We start from the raw sequence: 17,027 nt of genomic DNA on the forward strand, positions 1-17,027 counted from the left end.
CTAGAGCAGTTTGAAAAGGGTAAGATCCTTGAAATTCTTGTGAAATATTTTTAAGAGAGCTATTGGATGTTCTAACACTTTTCTACCTGGGAGATAAACTTGCCCAGTACAAGAGGGTTACTAAATATGAATCCTTTGTGTATTCTGATTAAGACCCACACCTATCCACCTAGGTGGTAACCTAATAATTAAGTTAATTACTATTTACTTGGATTTGTTTAGGATAAACTTCAAAGAACTCCAGGGCATGATAAGCTGCAGCTGAACTTGTGACAGTCTTCCTGATGAAAAGTGCTCTTCTGACTATTTTGTGCCATAGAAGAAAAATCTGCACAAAGTGAAGTATGTGTGTAGGTACTCTATTAGAGCTGCCTTTAAGCCTGTTTAATAGCAAATTTGCACATGAAGGTTGTTTGTACTGATACCAGGCAGTAACAGTGCCAGCAAGTACTGGGAGCCTTTCTGAATGCTGCAGTTAATTCTTCATCTCGTGTGCATGGCAGGATGTACTGAGGGGTTCTGGTGGAAGCTGGAAAACTCCAGCCATATGACTAGAATGAATGTTTCCTCTAAGAGGTCTGCATGGTAAAGATTAAGCTCAACGGGCTGTGAAACAAACAACTGAAATAAAGAGCTCCTGTGCTGCAGCCTAAGCTGACACTGTGACTGCAGGTTTAGCTTCAGTTAAATTATGGAGCTTTGAGTGCAGAAGGCAGGATTACATCATCTCTGGAGGGAGACATCTTAATGAACTACTTTATGTGTTTATTGGGCTAGAAAAGCAAATACAAACCCAGCACTTGAGCTGCCTTCTGTGAAACGTAGTCAAAGGGGATCTTGCTGTTCACTTTCACTGGGAACAGGCTTACAGGAAGCTGCAGGAGCCATAACAATGGAAAAATTTGCATGCTAACACAGGCAGGTTAGCACTACTGTGCTTCCTGGCAGCCAGGTTGAAGTAAGTTTCCATAGCCCAGTTGATGGCGGGCACGGTAGAGGTGGCTCTGCTGGCTTCTAGCAATGTCACCAGCTCTCAGGGATTCAAGCAGTGAGACTAATCCCACCCGACTGTAATGGGCAGGCTGCAAAGTGCAAGAAGTGTAGGCAGCTATGGTGTAATTACAGTCAGCAGCTTCTCAATATAATTTGATTTACTTATTTTCTAGTAACTCCTTCTTCATAAAAATAGAAAAATAAATAGGAAAAAAGTATATATATTAAGTCTTTTTTTCAATAATTTCAGAAAAATTTATCTGGGAAGACTGGGAAAGGATTAGACCAAAAAGGATTATCAGAATCTAGAGCCTAATTCACTCCTGGTTTATGGCTGGTGTCCTCAGTTGCCCAAAAGCAAAAAAAGGTGATTCCCAGCTACTTCTTTCTTCCACAACTCTTCTTGGACAGCATAATTGCAGAAACATTTTCTAATTCATGTCACTGTTAATTAGCAAATATAAATAATGTAAATCAGGGGAAAGTAAAGACTTTTCTGAAAAAAGTTTGAAATAATTCAACCAACTGTGTCTGAAAACAAGTTAGGAAACATTAACATGAGTCACTCTGCAGGCAGGTAAGTGAGGTATAAGAGCTGTCATTGCAGAAGGCAATGACAGCTAACGAAGGGGGTAATAAGAAATTAAATCAGAAGAAGATCGTTTTCTGCAGCTTTGGAAGACTGTCACAGCCATTTCCAAGCTCTGGGAAAGCAAGAGCTCTAGTCACATCTCATTTTTGTGATACGAAATTGATCTATCTAATACTGACAAATGAGAAGTCTTGAGAATCAGACAGCTTCTGATATGAGCAAGAATCCTTATGGCTCAAGCAAGCTCAATTTAGAACAGGGATTTCTAAATGTCTGGGCTGAAACTCAGTAGGGGTTGATTTATGTTTAAAAAGAAACAACAGAAAATTAGTCTTTCAAGATACAGCCCCATGATACCTGGGCTAAGTGGCAAACTTTCAGTTGGTTACTTTTACATTCCCACCTGGAGTCTCCCTGGTAAAGAGGTTTGCCTTCCAAGGTAAGGACTAATCTGTGCCACAGCTCACATAGAACCTAAACTAAATGTATCACTATTTGCACAGCCTCTCATTAGTGAGATTATATATTTTTATACCCATACTCACTCAAAAACCGCATTTCAAGGGTTGGTTTTCTTGTTTATTTACCAGTCTTATTAAATCATGTGATTGATAGAGCCTCACCGTTCATCATTTCCTGTTTTGTTAGCAGGCAATAGGAAAATTTGCATAATGCTTGTTATGGGATATTAAACTCCCATAAATCTGCTCAAAGTTAAAAGAAAAATTGATTAAGAGAATCTATTTTTTAAGTCTCCGTATTTTTATAAAAATGGTACCAAATTTCAAAGCTTCTAATACTTCCAGAAGCCCTAAAATCCATTAAAGCCAATGTTCTTCCAAAAGCTGTTTTCTGGATGCTGTTATTCTCTGTGCTCACCGCCACACACACACAAACATTACAGCCTTGCTTTTGTTTAACATAGGACAGAGTAATCCTGGGGGAGAAGGGGAATCAGAGTAAATATCATTTGTTTTCTGGTCACTTGATGAGGCTATGTCTGCTACCTGGCACCTCTGGCTGTGAAGCCAGGGGTTTGTTCTGTGCATAGACTGAAGTCTGTTGCTTGGGCAGTCCCTGACCTGGACAATGACAGCATTAGTGTTTTCCTGGCTTTATATGAGATTTGTTAGGCTGCTTTGTTTAGTCCTTTCTCCAAGCCAAAGCCTGCGGAGCCTGAGCCAACACCCTCATGATTCATCATCCCCCTATGCAACAGCAATGTGTTGCTCAGTTACCAGAACAAACCGACTTCTGCTGTGTGGCGACTTCCAAAACACCCGAGGTAATCACTGCTCTGCCATAAACTGGGAGGAGAATGACAATGCTAGCACTGCTAATGCGACAGTGATAGTTACCATGGTGTCCCTAGGGCACTGCAGTAAGCCCAGTGCCAGCACCACTCCTCCTGATAACACAGGGATAGGCTTCAATCTCTCTAACGTACAAAGCTTGAACTTTCAACCAGGCCTGCAAAAAAAAGTGATGCTCATTTCTGCTAGAACATATACAAGTCCCAAACAGTTCGCAGCAACAGAAGTTACTGAAAATATTCCTGTATTCTGAGTGTGCCTCTAATTAAGTTGTTTTGTGCTGTCACAGTTGCTCTTTCAGTAAAACGTGGGAAAGGACAGAAAGGGCAGTATTGCTTCACCACAGTGTCAGACATGAGCAAACTGGGATTTGGGGGCACTCTGGGAGTAAGAGGAAGGAAAGCAGCTTCTTCATTTCTGTTCAGATCAGGGAGGTGGTGGTGTTGCCTTGGGTGTTGCCTTTGAGGAGTGGCAGAGTTGGCATCCTGAGGAACAACAGGTTCAGATTGTTTGCCAGCTTTAGCAATCAATTATAGCTAAATGCAAAAACATCCCCAGTTTCAGTGTACCTTTCAAATATTCATCTTCTCAACAACTCTACAGGGTGCTGTTATCCCAGTTTCACATAGAAACAGATGCTTGGGGGAGGTAAGTGGCACTGGAGGATTACAGCACTCTATTCCTGCACTCACTGGATTATTGTCTGTTCTGCTAATTCCTCATATCCACACATGTAGGCAAAACTGAGGTTCCCACTCATTAAAATCACAGCTAAGCTTAGCTCCCTATAGTTTCCCTTTCTTCCAAAACCCTCATACACAACAAAATGCTGGAAGATGATGACTTTCCTGAACAAAATTACAACATTGAAAGCCCACTTTGTACATGCAGCTCACTAAAATCTTTCCCCTCAGCACTCCCATATGGATCACTAGCTGCAGCAGTAACAAGATGTAATTGAAAAATAACATTGAGAGCAATCCACTGAGGTACTTGAAATACTAGCATTTTACATCAAGATTAGCAGCCATTTCAAGCTCTTCTTGAGCCGTTTCCTCACTGTCACCTTTTCTTTAAAGCAAGCTCTCAGTATGCTTTAATACTCCTCCTCCACACCACTCAGTTCTTCTGTAGTTCACTTACTGACCTGACCAGTCACGGCCACTCTGCGTTTTCAGGGGAAAAAAAGAATAAAAAAGTAACTCCTGATCCTTTTCATAATTTCTATGTGGCTTCAGTGGTTTTCTTTCCCTAGAAAAGCTTTCTTTGGACTATGGAAAGACAGGTTGTCCTGAATTTCTTCTACCAGAAGACCTCAAGTATAATCAGACAGGAGTGGGTAAAAATGAGGGTTAATACTATCTTGTTGAACTGGAATTCAGACTCTTGTCTTGATCATGTATGTTTGTTCTTTGCCCTCACCTCTTCCTTGACTGATGGCTGAAAGTTTTCCAATTAGTGCATCTGCTGATTGCTCAGTCAACCTTTTAGTCTAGGGCAGCTTGAAAACATTTAAACACTACTAACTCCTGAAGAGCTATGGGCATAAAGCTTTGTGCCTTTCATGTGAGACATGGCTTCTTGTTTGTGCTGCAATAAAAGTTCTTACTAAATTGGTAACATTTCATCTTAAATCATTTGCTAATTATACAATTAATAGTCTTCACTGCTTGTAATCCATCTTGTACTACACAGGGAGCAAAGGAAACGTCATGGATGCCACCCTGGGTTGAAGCAGAAGCCAATATTTTACCACACATTATCCTCAGCAATAGCAACCGCATTGGTCATAAACTGGCCATGTTGCAACATCTCTCCTCATGAAGAAAGACGCAGGCTCTGATTCAGCTTTGTCTCTGGGTCCAGCTGTGTGTCCCCTGCAGCCTTCTACCAATTTTTTTCCTCGGGTAGGTCTAAGGAGGGTGAAGTGCCAGATGTGCAGTCACTGCTGAGGTGTCATCTGAAGGTGGCTTAGCCTTAAGGCAGCATCTGACCTAGTCAAATAGGCTGAAGCCCCCGTTACAGAGCTTGAGGTTTGGTACTCACTTCAGATGGACAGGATGTTCACAGTGCCCGCAAGAATGGACATCTCTTCTGCCTTTTCATTTCATTACATCTGTATAACTATATAGGGATATTCATCTTGTCCAGATTTATTCACATTTCTTTTTCCCTGTAAAGAAGTTCCTAAATGAAAAGTCACTCCTGGTTATTCACCAGAATTAAAACTTTCACAAAATGCATCCCCCAAGATTCCGTTTATTGACAGTGGTCCATGAAGAAATTTCTTTTCTGCAATATATGTTATAATATTACGATATTTCCACCTGTTGTGAGATAGATTTTAAAAATCTAAAGGAAAAGTTATTTATAAACATAAGCTAAGAATTTACTGATGTTATTTTCATAAGGTCAAAGTCCTTTTGTTTTGATAAAATGAAAAAATTCATTTCATTAAGCACTGGTTTTATTGTTTCACATGAACAAAAATATCAGAATAAAGTGTCTAAAGGAAGCATTACAGTCTGTTCTATCTTATTAAACCAAACTGATTCATAAAAGTTGCTTTGACTTTTTTATCCAACTCATCTTTTTCCAGCAGGAAAGGTTTCTAAATTTTTCACAATTTCCATTTTAATGGCCACACAGGCTCTCACCAGCAGCAAAATCAAACAAGAAAACTGAGGTTTATAGCAACAAACAGACTGGTAGAGGGTGGAATATAAGACCATAAATCTCTAATTATATAAATCACATTTGTTTCTAATAATACATTCTGCTATTCACAGATGATAGAAAAAGGACTATTAAAGTTAAAAGGAAACTCTTTATTATGCAGATGAAGGGAGAAACATCCTTTTAATATTGTATCGGAGACATTCAATTACTATCATTACAATGGGCAAAGCTGTTGCTTTAAATTACCCTCATGAGGTTATGGTCTTTCCTTAATTTATACCCACATGAAATGAGTGGATGGCTGCAGAGTCGTGAAACCCATCTTCTTCCACCAGCAAACAAAGAGGAGGAAGAGAGAGCATCAGAGGAGGGTCTGTGTAATGGGCAAGTGATGTTCCCTTCGCTGTTGCAACATACTGACCAAGGAACACAACCCATCAGGGGAGAACTAGCTGTTCAGATGTGGTAAACCAGGGCTTTTTTAGCTGTTACCTACACCTTTCTTCCTCAATAAAGTAGATGCTGCAGGCCTCCATCACAAAACAAATATCCTGGTTTCATCTGTGCCATTTGGCATTCCTAGTGGTTTACCAGTCATTTAAAGCCATCAGGCAATTGCTATTGGCAAACTTTTTTTGACGAAAATGTGGGTCTTACACATTTTGCATTTGAGTTAGGAGTTGCAAACATCTTAAAAATCAGTATATAAACCTGCAGTGACTTATGAAACCTATGAAACAGTTCACAAAACTTAAGCAAGAAAATATTTTAAAATACTATTAGCTGTACAGTTCTGACATTCCACTTTTCAAAAAATCATGAGATTAGTAAACAGCATTGATTTTTCAGCTCAATCTCTGTGTCATCTAGGATAAACTGTGGAGTCCTGCTGGAGAAGACATCATCTAACATCTAGGTATGGTTAGGGAAACAAGCTAGAGAAAAGGACATCCCTTGCTGACACATTTAGCATAGCATTTCACCCTAGACAAGTCACAGGTGGATGACAGTATAAATAACATCCAGGCTGAAGTAAGGCAGAATTTGCATCCTGCTGCCTTGCTGCCTCATCTCAGTTTCCCCTCTTCTTCCATTCCCACCACTTCTCCATTCCACTCACTGTCCTTTTTTCCCTGCGGCTTTAAATACACTGTCAGTGAGTCTACAAGAGAAGATTAAGGAGGTGACAGGGCTGGGAAGCTGCTGGTGGTGACGTCAAGTAATTTCTCCAGATTGCTGCCTGCTACTGACCTATACAGAATGGTCCTTCCTCATCTCCTGTTTGTGGGATGTTTGCAATCTCTATTGGGAAGGGTACAACTGTTACTTGAAAATCAGGGCGAGAGGGCGGAGGCTCCTAAAACATAATTATAAAGCACCATGCTATGTCCCAGCACTGCCATGGGAAAGCAGCTTGTAACTTTAATTTCAGTGCTGTGGTGGCTTCTCTGCCAGCTGTCTCACTGCCCTCGAGCAACTGCAGGAGCTGCTCGCCGGCACCAAGTGCTGGATGATTGCACCGCCCGTGCCTCCTGCCTCTTTGCCAAGGAGGTTTGGAGCAACCCAGCCCTAGCCCAAGGGGCGTTTTCTGCCCAAGAACTGATACTGAATGTCTCCTCACCAGCGTCTTGGCCCAGGGTTTTCTGCCGATTCAGCTCCTTGGGACTGCACAGTGTATTTCTTAATCTGTTGTGACAGTAGAAATACACTGGCTGCCCTAAAGCTGGAGTAGAGATTTTCTGCTGCCCAGATCAACTGTTTCATGCTGAGCTTAATTTTCATGTGGGTAGATATTCTAGATGCTGACTATTTGGATCTATACAGTATTTTGGCAGTCCCAAAGCCTGATAGGAACTGGTATTTGAGGGGTATAAGTTCATATTTTTTTGCTTACAGGAGGTGGATTGTAGCACTACTTATCGTAGTCATGAGAGAAGAAGGAAGCACAATGACAAAGCTCTGTAAGATGGACACAAGCACTCCCTTTTAAAGTGGCCCCTACACATTAATTCATCAATTTTTTATTGCTAGGTCAGTCTGTATCTTCACTGTATTCATGCAAACTAAATGAAGCTTCCTAATACAGGGAAACTAAAATATATTTAGACCAGTAGCAAGGCACAGATCACATTTTTAGTGGCAGGAGTGTAAGGCAGCAGCACTGTGATTATTTGGCATTTGTCTGCAGTGCCTCCCTGCCTTCAGAATGCTGTCAACAAGTCTTTATGTTTGTGTTTGACTTGGCAGGGCCTCTCAAAACCGGGCGAGGAGGAGCCCGTGTACAAGCCCAGTCAGCTGTAACTTGGCTTAGTCTTCTGTGATCTCTCATCTGATAACCTTCAAAGCCATGTCTTTCTCTGCATTTCACTCCCTGTTTGTACGCTATCACTTGGGACTTGAAAGAAAGAATCTCTTCAGATTACAGTAGCTTTACATTACCTGTATTACTGCTTTTAACAAGAAAACAGCTACTCTGTTTACAACAGCAGAACAAGGCCAGTTCTGGGGCAAATAGATTATTTGCTAAAAAGCAAGGAAGATCTCAGCTTGACTTTAAACTCTCAGATTTGTCATTTGTGAATATTTTCATGCTCTATGGGATAAAAATGATACAACTAAAATGTCATACCTCCGTACTTCTGAGGTTAAGTTATGTTCCATTTCATAATTTTATTATTCTAAAATCTGGAAAAAATAAATTGGGATAAAGGAAGCTGAAATAAATATTCTGGTTTGGGCTGAAGTTCATGAAAGTAGCCAAATAAAAAGAAAATTTAAAATGCCCTAAAGAACCAATCATGTAGGCAAATTTAATACCAAACTTACGGATTTTTTTTATTTTTTTTTTTTTTTTTGCACAGTAAGATACAAATAAACACAGATTGGAGTTGTTTTGATGACATAAGGCTGCTGAATATCGATCCCCATTTCCAGTATTAATTCAAGCTAGTACCCCACCTGTAATAATGAGTATACACTAGAACATAGCATCCTTTCCCAAAACATGGACCGTATATATACATATATAGATATAGTTGTGTAATATTCTATGTAAGCTAATATTATATATAGGAGGTGATAACTCACTAGGTCTGAAACCATCTTTTCTCCTCAGAGCTATTTTGGTTTGATCTCCTCATGTTAGTTACACTCCCATTGCAGGTTTGAGAGCAATCTTTGAGTTGTATTGCTAAGAGGAGGTGGAAATGTGGAAAAGAAACCTTCCTACCTTCTTTGAACTTTTAGAGGACTCATTCCTGTGAGCATCACAGTTCCCAAATGCCCTCAGGAGCTTGGAGGTGGAGACAGAATATGTCATTTCAGGTCCACCAGTGCAAAAAGTGTTTTAGCAGACAGTTCTTGTGTCCTGATTTGTCTTGACTGTGCAGATGGAGAACTGAGTAAGTTTGCTTTTACCTTGTTCTTCACTTTTTTTCTTCACTTTTTTTTTCTTTTTTTTTTTTTCCCAATGCTCCCTCCTGCTGGCCTAGATGCTGTTTAAGCATTCACTGCCACGGAGATGAACCAGACTCCCCTCCAGCCTGCTCATACAGATGGGGTGAGGAATGTTCCCTGCCTGGCTGCTGCGTGGCCAGCTCAGAGTAATTGTGCTATGGGCTGGGAAAGAGAAAGGAGGGACCCAAAGGATACGCAGGACACTAATGGGGATGACAGTAGTTACTCAGAGTGGCAGTCAGACGAAATGAGGCAGCAGTCAGGACAGGAGCACAGATTTGGAAGGAAATGTGCTGCGTGGGGAAGGATTTGTTAAAGAAGATGAAGCAGACAAAATGCAAGTTCTTGCAGTTCGAACAAGAAATTGGTCTGGAGGGAAGCTCACAGGACATGATGCTGCCCCAGGGTGGGGTCTGGGCATCACCATAGGCAGTGCCAGAGGGAGAGGAACTCTTGTCGTCTGAGTAGTTACATATCTTGGGTGGAAATCAGAGGCTGACTCTCACTTGACATTTCAGAACAGCCTTCTGTGGAAGATGGATGGCAAAGTAGACCTGGGATCAGATAATGAATAAGATGATAAGAAATATTCTCTGATAGTCAGGGACAACACTCAGTAACTCAGGAAGTCCTCACCTGTGCTGTGACTCAGGGCAAAGTGTAAAGTCTCAGTTCTTTGTACTCGTCCTCTTGCTACTAATAAAAAGAGTATTTCTTGCTGTCGAAGCACTAGGCCTAACAATTAGGAAGATAAATAGGTGTGTCTGTCCCCTCCCTTTTTCCATGTATTATACATGAGAGTACCTTAAGGTAAGTTGTAAATTTTGACACACTGAATTTTTGATTTCACAAGAATATTTTTCTGTCTTGGGCTAACCACCATGAGTTGCCAAGTCTCTGACCTTTATTTGCCTTCACACATAAATCTCTCAACTGAATAAAATGATATTTTCAACTTACTAGTAGCTCATTTGGGACTGTGGGCTAGCACTGAGAGAAACTTTCCTCTCAGATGGGTAACAATCCCATCCCATCCCACCATGGAGGCACCAGTCATATCACACAAGAGCCAAACAAGTCCTTCAGGCTTCCCCCCAGCCTCCCTCCCCTGGGTGCTGGAGGAGGCAGAGGCGATGGGCAGGTCCTCCTTCTGCATACTGGAGGACTCAGAAACCAGTGCCCAGGATATATGTTGATGTTAGTGAAAAACTGCAAGGCAGCAGAGAGTACACACTCATATGAAGAGGGAGGCTGCAAAGGTGATTTGGCTGCTAATCTTCCCAAACCATTTATATTTACCAATTTACAGGATTGCAAGTAGATTTTGGGATACCATTTTTGTACTACACTGGGTTTTTCTCTTGAGCCTCATTTTTTGTTTCTCTCTTCTTTTGTGAGTTAATTCTAAAGCAGCCTGAGAAAACCTTCCATTCCTCTAATTTGCTTAATGTCAGCAGTATTTCATTACTTTGCTTTTATATACGAAGCAAAGAGAGAGGGTAAAGGGATAAAAGCCTAGCTGTATTAATACTTCATATAAACTTCAGATATGAGCATGGCAAGCATGGGTGTATGTATGTATATGTATATGCATATGTATATGTGTATGCATATGTATACGTATATGTCTATGCCTTTATGTAATATTTTCCCCCCACTGTTTTCTTGGTTTGCATTTTATTTATTTGTTTGATGTTTTGCTAAGGACAAGGCTCTAGGGCACTTGTTACTTCGTAAGAAATGATGAGCTGGGTGTGTAGATCCTCAGATCTATAGTCAACACGTGAGTGAATCTGCTTCTTCTGGGTTTACACTATTCTGTGGAAAAATCCTACAGGGAACGTCTGTCTATTTGAACTGCATTTGAACAATCAAGGGCTATTTAAAGTGCTTTATAATGGGTTCTCCATGGATATCCAATATACTTTCTTTTCAGTATGATAGGATCGTTAGAGTAGGTTTTCACAAAACTGTTTTTATGGAAAAACAGATGGCTTAGGCAAACAGTGGCACAAGTAAAAGGATGTATCGTAAAAGCTATCCAAGAGAGGGCAGTTTGATGTGCTCTCACCACATTTATCATAAACAGTAAAACTATTCTGAAAGTTGTTCCTATAAATACTCCTCACACCCAGCAGTTACATGTAAAATTCTATGATGCACCCACATTTTCACTCAGATCATAAAAAAATGAAAAGCAAAATTGAAAAAAATCTACTACATTACTTCACATGCAGGAATCTGTGGAACTAACCAGTGTGTGTAAAGAAGCATATGACCCCTAATGCATTAAGTCACTTAAGGAACCATCTATGTAAACAGCTTTGATGACCCTTTCAGAATGATCTGCAACCTTAAGGTTATCGAGGTGCTTTTCTAGATTTTGGCACTTAACACTGAAGAACTTTGCGGATAAAATTTAGGCCTAGACTGTATTGTGCAGGTGAACCAAAGGAACAATTTTTTTCTTGAAATCAAAATTTCTAGCAAAAGCAATATTTTGACAGTGAGGAAAAAGACTTTGTCTCTCTTTCCCCATTGTTAACCACATAGCAATCCTTCAATACTCAGTTTTAAGTTTCCAATATGACTCAGAAGTAATTCTTTGGTTAGTCAGTTTAGCATCCTTCTAGCAAGACCCACTTTCCTATAGAGGGTCCAAAAGGGCCAATTCTGTTCTCCCTTGTTACAAAGTTGATTGTTTCACTCTTTTGTTAAATCGAGTTATCTTCAAAGCACACAGAAATCAACTGAACATAGAAATGTGCGAGGAAGTGTTCCATGATATTGAATTCTAAGAAGAAATCAATGTTGCACAACTGAGATGTGTCAAAAGGAAAGATGAACATTTTGCTGTGATCATGTTGTGTATCTAACAAAGTGGGATTTAATTAAGACCTAGATTCTACTAATCTTACACACATTGAATTGTTCTTTATTCTGGAAATGATTCTGTCTGCTGTAACTCTTGTTCCTTATCATGTATGGAGCAGTGTCTTACTCCAGAAGTAAGCAGAGCTGCTGAAATCGATGGAACATCCCACAGAGATATTATTGATTCTGAGCACATGCAAAAAAGGGGTTACACTTCAAGGATGAAATGTCAGCCTCGATAAAATCAATAAATGCATTGCAAGTGATGTCAATGGGGTCAGAACTTCACTCATAGCATTAGTTCATACAACAAAATATGTACAACTTTAATACAGTTGCAAATTAGATTGCATTTGAATTATTGATTAGGCAGGCTGTATTTTAAGACCAAATGGCAGGTGCCTGAAAAATGAATAATCACATATGCACATGTTTGCAGACAAAATTGAAAAGACCAAGATGTCCATGTTATACAAGCTGTGGCAGAAACATCAGAAACTGAATTGAACATATTAACTTACCTGTAGAAAGTTTTCATTATTTCTTTTGCTTCAGTTTGCACCTGCAGGGCTTCTGACATTCCACTTGTTTTCAGCACTATTTTTCCTTTGCTCTTCAGTAGTATAGTTGGATTAGATACAATGCATTTGTTTGAGGATATTGCCCTAATTCTTAATTTGATGGGAACAGCAGCAATGCCTTTAGCAGCAAGTCTTTATTTCTGCTGTTGTAACAGACCTAGTGTTCCCAAAAGCCAAATCTTGCAGGCATCTGTTCTTTCCTGTTCTCTTTTTAGCACTGCCATTGGGCACAATGAAACTTTAAGTCTTTCACTGTGCTATTCTTGATGGTAAGTGCCTGTTTCTCTTACAGGCAAAACTTGGAGCGAGAACCCTGCCAAAGAGACATGCAGAACTAAAGGGATGTCTTCTTTTCCTCTAATTTCTCCTTTGCTTGAAAATCCAAATTTTCTGATGCTGACATAACTCAAATTAATCTAAAAATTTGGTTAGTTAATAATCTACCTGAGCGGCTGTAGACTAATTTAACAACTTAGGTGATAACCTAGCTCTAGTTAATAATCTAGTTGAAGCACACCCTTGGCTTCTGGATTCAGCTTCCTTTTCTGTCAGAATTGATTACATTTTGCATGCTGCTTTTGCCACGCTCCCCTCTTTCAGCAGTCACAGACAGGAAGCAGCTCTGGGATGTATACAACAGTTTGGGGATTTTTTCTCTCTGATTTTCTATCTCAAGGTTAACAATGTGTTTTTCTAGGGATCTGTAGTGAGCTGGCCTGGCATGACTGGATGCAAACTACACTAAAGACAGGGCATGGCTGGAAACAAAGTACCCTGAAGGCAGGTACTTCAGCTCTAGCTCCTGTGTTGCTTCTGATTGCTGCATACCTACCCAATCCACTTCTGTTTTTAAAGAAAGCCTTTTCCCATGGGACCCTAGGGTCAGGGATCCAGGTTTGGGTCCTGCTGCTGTGCTGAGATCAGCAAAGGTGCTTCACTCCTCCTCTCTCCAAGGAAAGGGAAAGTGGCAGTGGGAAATGGGGACTGGGGCTGCATCCCACAGAGCCATAACCACCAGGCCTGCACTAAGGGCGCTGCTATGTTGCCCTTAGGGAGGAGTAAGAGGACAAGAAGGAGAGAGAGGTGGTGGTGAAGCTGCTGAAAGCAGCAAGGGAGAGGAGGGAGGAAGGGGGACAATCACCGGAGATTTTCTTTGCTTTTTAATTATGCTCTGCTCTCTCATCAAGGTTGGGGTCACACTATTTAACCTTGTTTTGTGCACCTTTCCCCACCTCCAGATGTTGGGTCAGTGTCCAGCTAATGTTAAAGAAACTGTAAATATAATTAGTAGTTGCTCAACTTCCCTTTTGCTTCCTCAAGGGATTGCCACATCCATTGGACAAAAACTTCAGACAGGACCGCTCTGGCTTCCTATTCAGTGAACATGAGTGCATTACCCTCCATGCCAAAAGGAGCTGTAGCACACTATAGCAGAGAATGGTGCTGACACCCCATTTACCATAAGCAAACAGACCATGTCCTCTACTGTCATGTGCTTGTGAACAAGACCTCAGGAGACAGACAAAATAGGACTGAAGAATAATAAAGTCTGCCATGATGCTAGATTTGTAAGTTACTCTTCCCTCTCAAAATTCAGCCAGTGTACCCAGGAGCTCCAAGCTGCTGCCTGAGAAGAGGAGGTACTGGGGGCTTCCACACTTCTCCACTCCTAGTAGAGAACAAAAGCTAAGACTCGTTGTTGAAACAATACATTGATACCGTCATTTATTACATATAATAAGCATAATAAAAAATTTATGGTAATTTTTTTTCCTGAAGAGGTCATATTACACAAAGACTTGCAAACCATTCTATACAAACTGCTTTCCCAACTCTATTTCATTTTCATTTTCTCCCAGTTAGGAAACATCTTCTTAATGTATTTGCAAGTTCTTGTCTAACTATTCCTTGATGCATATACTCTCCTCATTGGTCTGATATATCTTTCACGTTTATTGAACAAAGTTAGAAGACACTCCATAAAACTGAATGAAGTTAATTGCTTAAAAAAAAACAACCCACAGGGTAAGTCTGGTGTCTTTATTAATTTTAGCTACCCAGAGCTTTTACTAAAAATATTTTCTTTCCCTCATTCTTCACAGTAAAGACATTTGGCAGGGCACTTTTTATAGAGCACACATAGTTACAAAATTGCAGATGTGTTACAAGGCAATAAACCTCTGTAGCTAAGGATTTTGATAAGATTATTTCTCCTCATAGCAAAATTATTCATTTTTTCACTTAAAAGAAGAAATGGAACATTATAAAGTTAGCGTTAATAAGGCAGAAATCAGAAGAGGCTTGAGTATACTTCATTGCTTGCAATATATCAAGGCTTGCAGCACTGTGAAGTATAAGATTCTGAAAGGCGCTTTATGATGTGATTTTCTCTGTGAGGCTTACTATGTGATGGTAAGGGGTACTTATGCATTTTACAGTAAGGTACAACAGTATACCTCTGCTTAAGTCCTTCCTGACCCTTCTACATTGGATAAAAGGGCTGGACCAGTATAGCAGAGCTTTTTAAAGCCATAAATCTTGATACAGCAGTTAAAAGAGGCAGATGCCCATGAAGAAAGGCACACCAGAAGCTTCTTCAAACCAGGTTGCAGGAGTGTCTTGAAATCCCCTCTGCCACTGCCCACTCTTTGCTGGCCCCATCAATGGCATGACAGGATTTTCAAGAGTTTACTGAAGGTCTTTGCTTACTCTTACAAATATTCAGAAATAAATACTTACATTCCACATGGATGGGTAAAAGTCAAGATTCTAGCTTTGGTAGGGGGCTTCTCTCATCCTTTTCTTACCCTGTTCCTAAGTCTTAAGTGAATGAACGAGAAATGGAAGCAAAGCTATGAAGTGCTGGCTGACTAATTTACTACTCTGGCAGTCAGTGGGTAAAGGTACTTGGCTTCTTTAAAAATGTGAAATATCTTCAGATTAAAGATAATACATACAAAATGGGGGGATTTGAGGGGTTGCTTTCCCTCAGGAAGATGCTATATGTTGTTTTGTTTATTGGCAGTTTAAAAAGCTTTTCTGAATTTAATTAGAAATATGAATGCATTTAAGATGCAACAGATATGAACATATACCTCATTCATGGGAACAAATGAGGAAACACAAGTGTTTTTAATGTTTAAACTTTATCTAACCAACCCACATCAGCTATGAAGGTCCAAAATAGAGTGGATAACTTTATTGCAGAATTCCAGTAACATTTTTCTACACACATTTCAAAAGTTTCTAGCCTTTTCTACTAACATCCAAGGACAATATTCTGGAAATGTAGCTGCTCTGTCAGATATCTTTGGAATACGAATGTATTTTTCCTGGTGCTTATGGGGAAGAGTAAAAATATGTGGGCTTCACATTACCCAAGATCTGATCTTCATAGTTAGGAAGGCAGCAGAAGAAGAATCCCAAGCATATTTCCATAATGGCAGTGGTCCAGCCAAAGCCATAGGCCCAGCTGAACATATTGATTCCCGTCATTTCAATTTCAGTCGAGAACTTTACTGGATAAATAACCAGGCCCATGATGGAGAATACAGCTGAAGAAACAGGAGAAAACAAAAAATGTTTAAGTTAACACCCATCATGTTGCCTACCTCCATAACACCTGTAGCTAAACCCACCCATGTTTTGGAGGATTTGAAAATCGATCCACTGCCTTGACAGACTTTGTATTATTTGTCATAGAGAGCTCAGGTGCACAAAGGCAAACAGGCATAGAATCAGCTGAGGGAAATACCAGGTCTAGTATGCATATACTGCATAAGCTAAAATTGATTTCATATACTGCCTTACCAGCAACAAAAAGCAAGCCTCCAATCCCACGTATGAAGTTGAATCGAAGTGTGTCAATGGCAAATGCTATGATGGCCAGAGCAAAACAGATGACTAGAAGTATAAAGCCAACCAGGTATGTGGCAGCAGCAGCTCTTCCCCAAGCTGAAATCAGAAGGGAGATACATGAGAAAAGACCTAAAAAACCCTTGCAGTGTTTTTCTCTGGTTTACAATAAAAGGCTAATTTCAAACAAATGTGAGAAAGTCAGCTCCCAAGAAGAAAACCATGGGAGCTTTCTCTTCTGTTATAGGTGAACATTTTATTTCCACAAGAAACCATTCACTAAGTGCAGAATGCATTTAAAATGCCAGCTTTGACCTCTCATACAGAATGCAATGGGGCTTTTGAGCAAGTTCTTTAGATTTAACAATTAAGAATCAAGACAAAATGTCTGTAAAGGTGTAAGAATGGACACTCTACTTCAAAAACAAAAGTCATTACCTCAGAAGATGCCATAAAACCAGCAGCATTTTGTATGGACAAGGAGAATTAGACAGTCCATGAAACTAATTAATTTTTAACTTTAAAAAAAAGTGTTTATACAAATGCTTATACTACTCTGGCATGCAAAGTTAAAGGTATGGCAATAGCCTATAAATGTCAAAATTCAGTGGTTTCTGTCTTTGCAGCCTTTGTTTAGCTCTGTATCTTAAATGGAGCTAAAGATCTGGAGTCTATTTTGTAGGG

The 17,027-nt window shown here is 40.0% G+C and overlaps 1 protein-coding gene across 1 annotated transcript in view; it reads right to left on the minus strand.

The window, feature by feature from the left end:
• Positions 1–15,667: 15,667 nt before the first annotated feature.
• Positions 15,668–17,027, minus strand: part of LOC104409035 (p53 apoptosis effector related to PMP-22-like) — a 14,459-nt gene continuing 13,099 nt past the window's right edge. The window contains exons 2-3 of the mRNA XM_010018807.1: positions 16,299–16,442; positions 15,668–16,042 (exon numbers count right to left, since the gene is read on the minus strand). Coding sequence (XP_010017109.1) covers positions 15,828–16,042; positions 16,299–16,442 — 359 coding nt within the window. The 3' untranslated portion in view covers positions 15,668–15,827. The remainder of the gene's footprint in view (positions 16,043–16,298; positions 16,443–17,027) is intronic.

Source organism: Nestor notabilis, unplaced genomic scaffold, assembly GCF_000696875.1.
Source record: "Nestor notabilis isolate BGI_N333 unplaced genomic scaffold, ASM69687v1 scaffold30477, whole genome shotgun sequence".
NCBI classification, from domain to species: Eukaryota; Metazoa; Chordata; class Aves; order Psittaciformes; family Psittacidae; genus Nestor; species Nestor notabilis.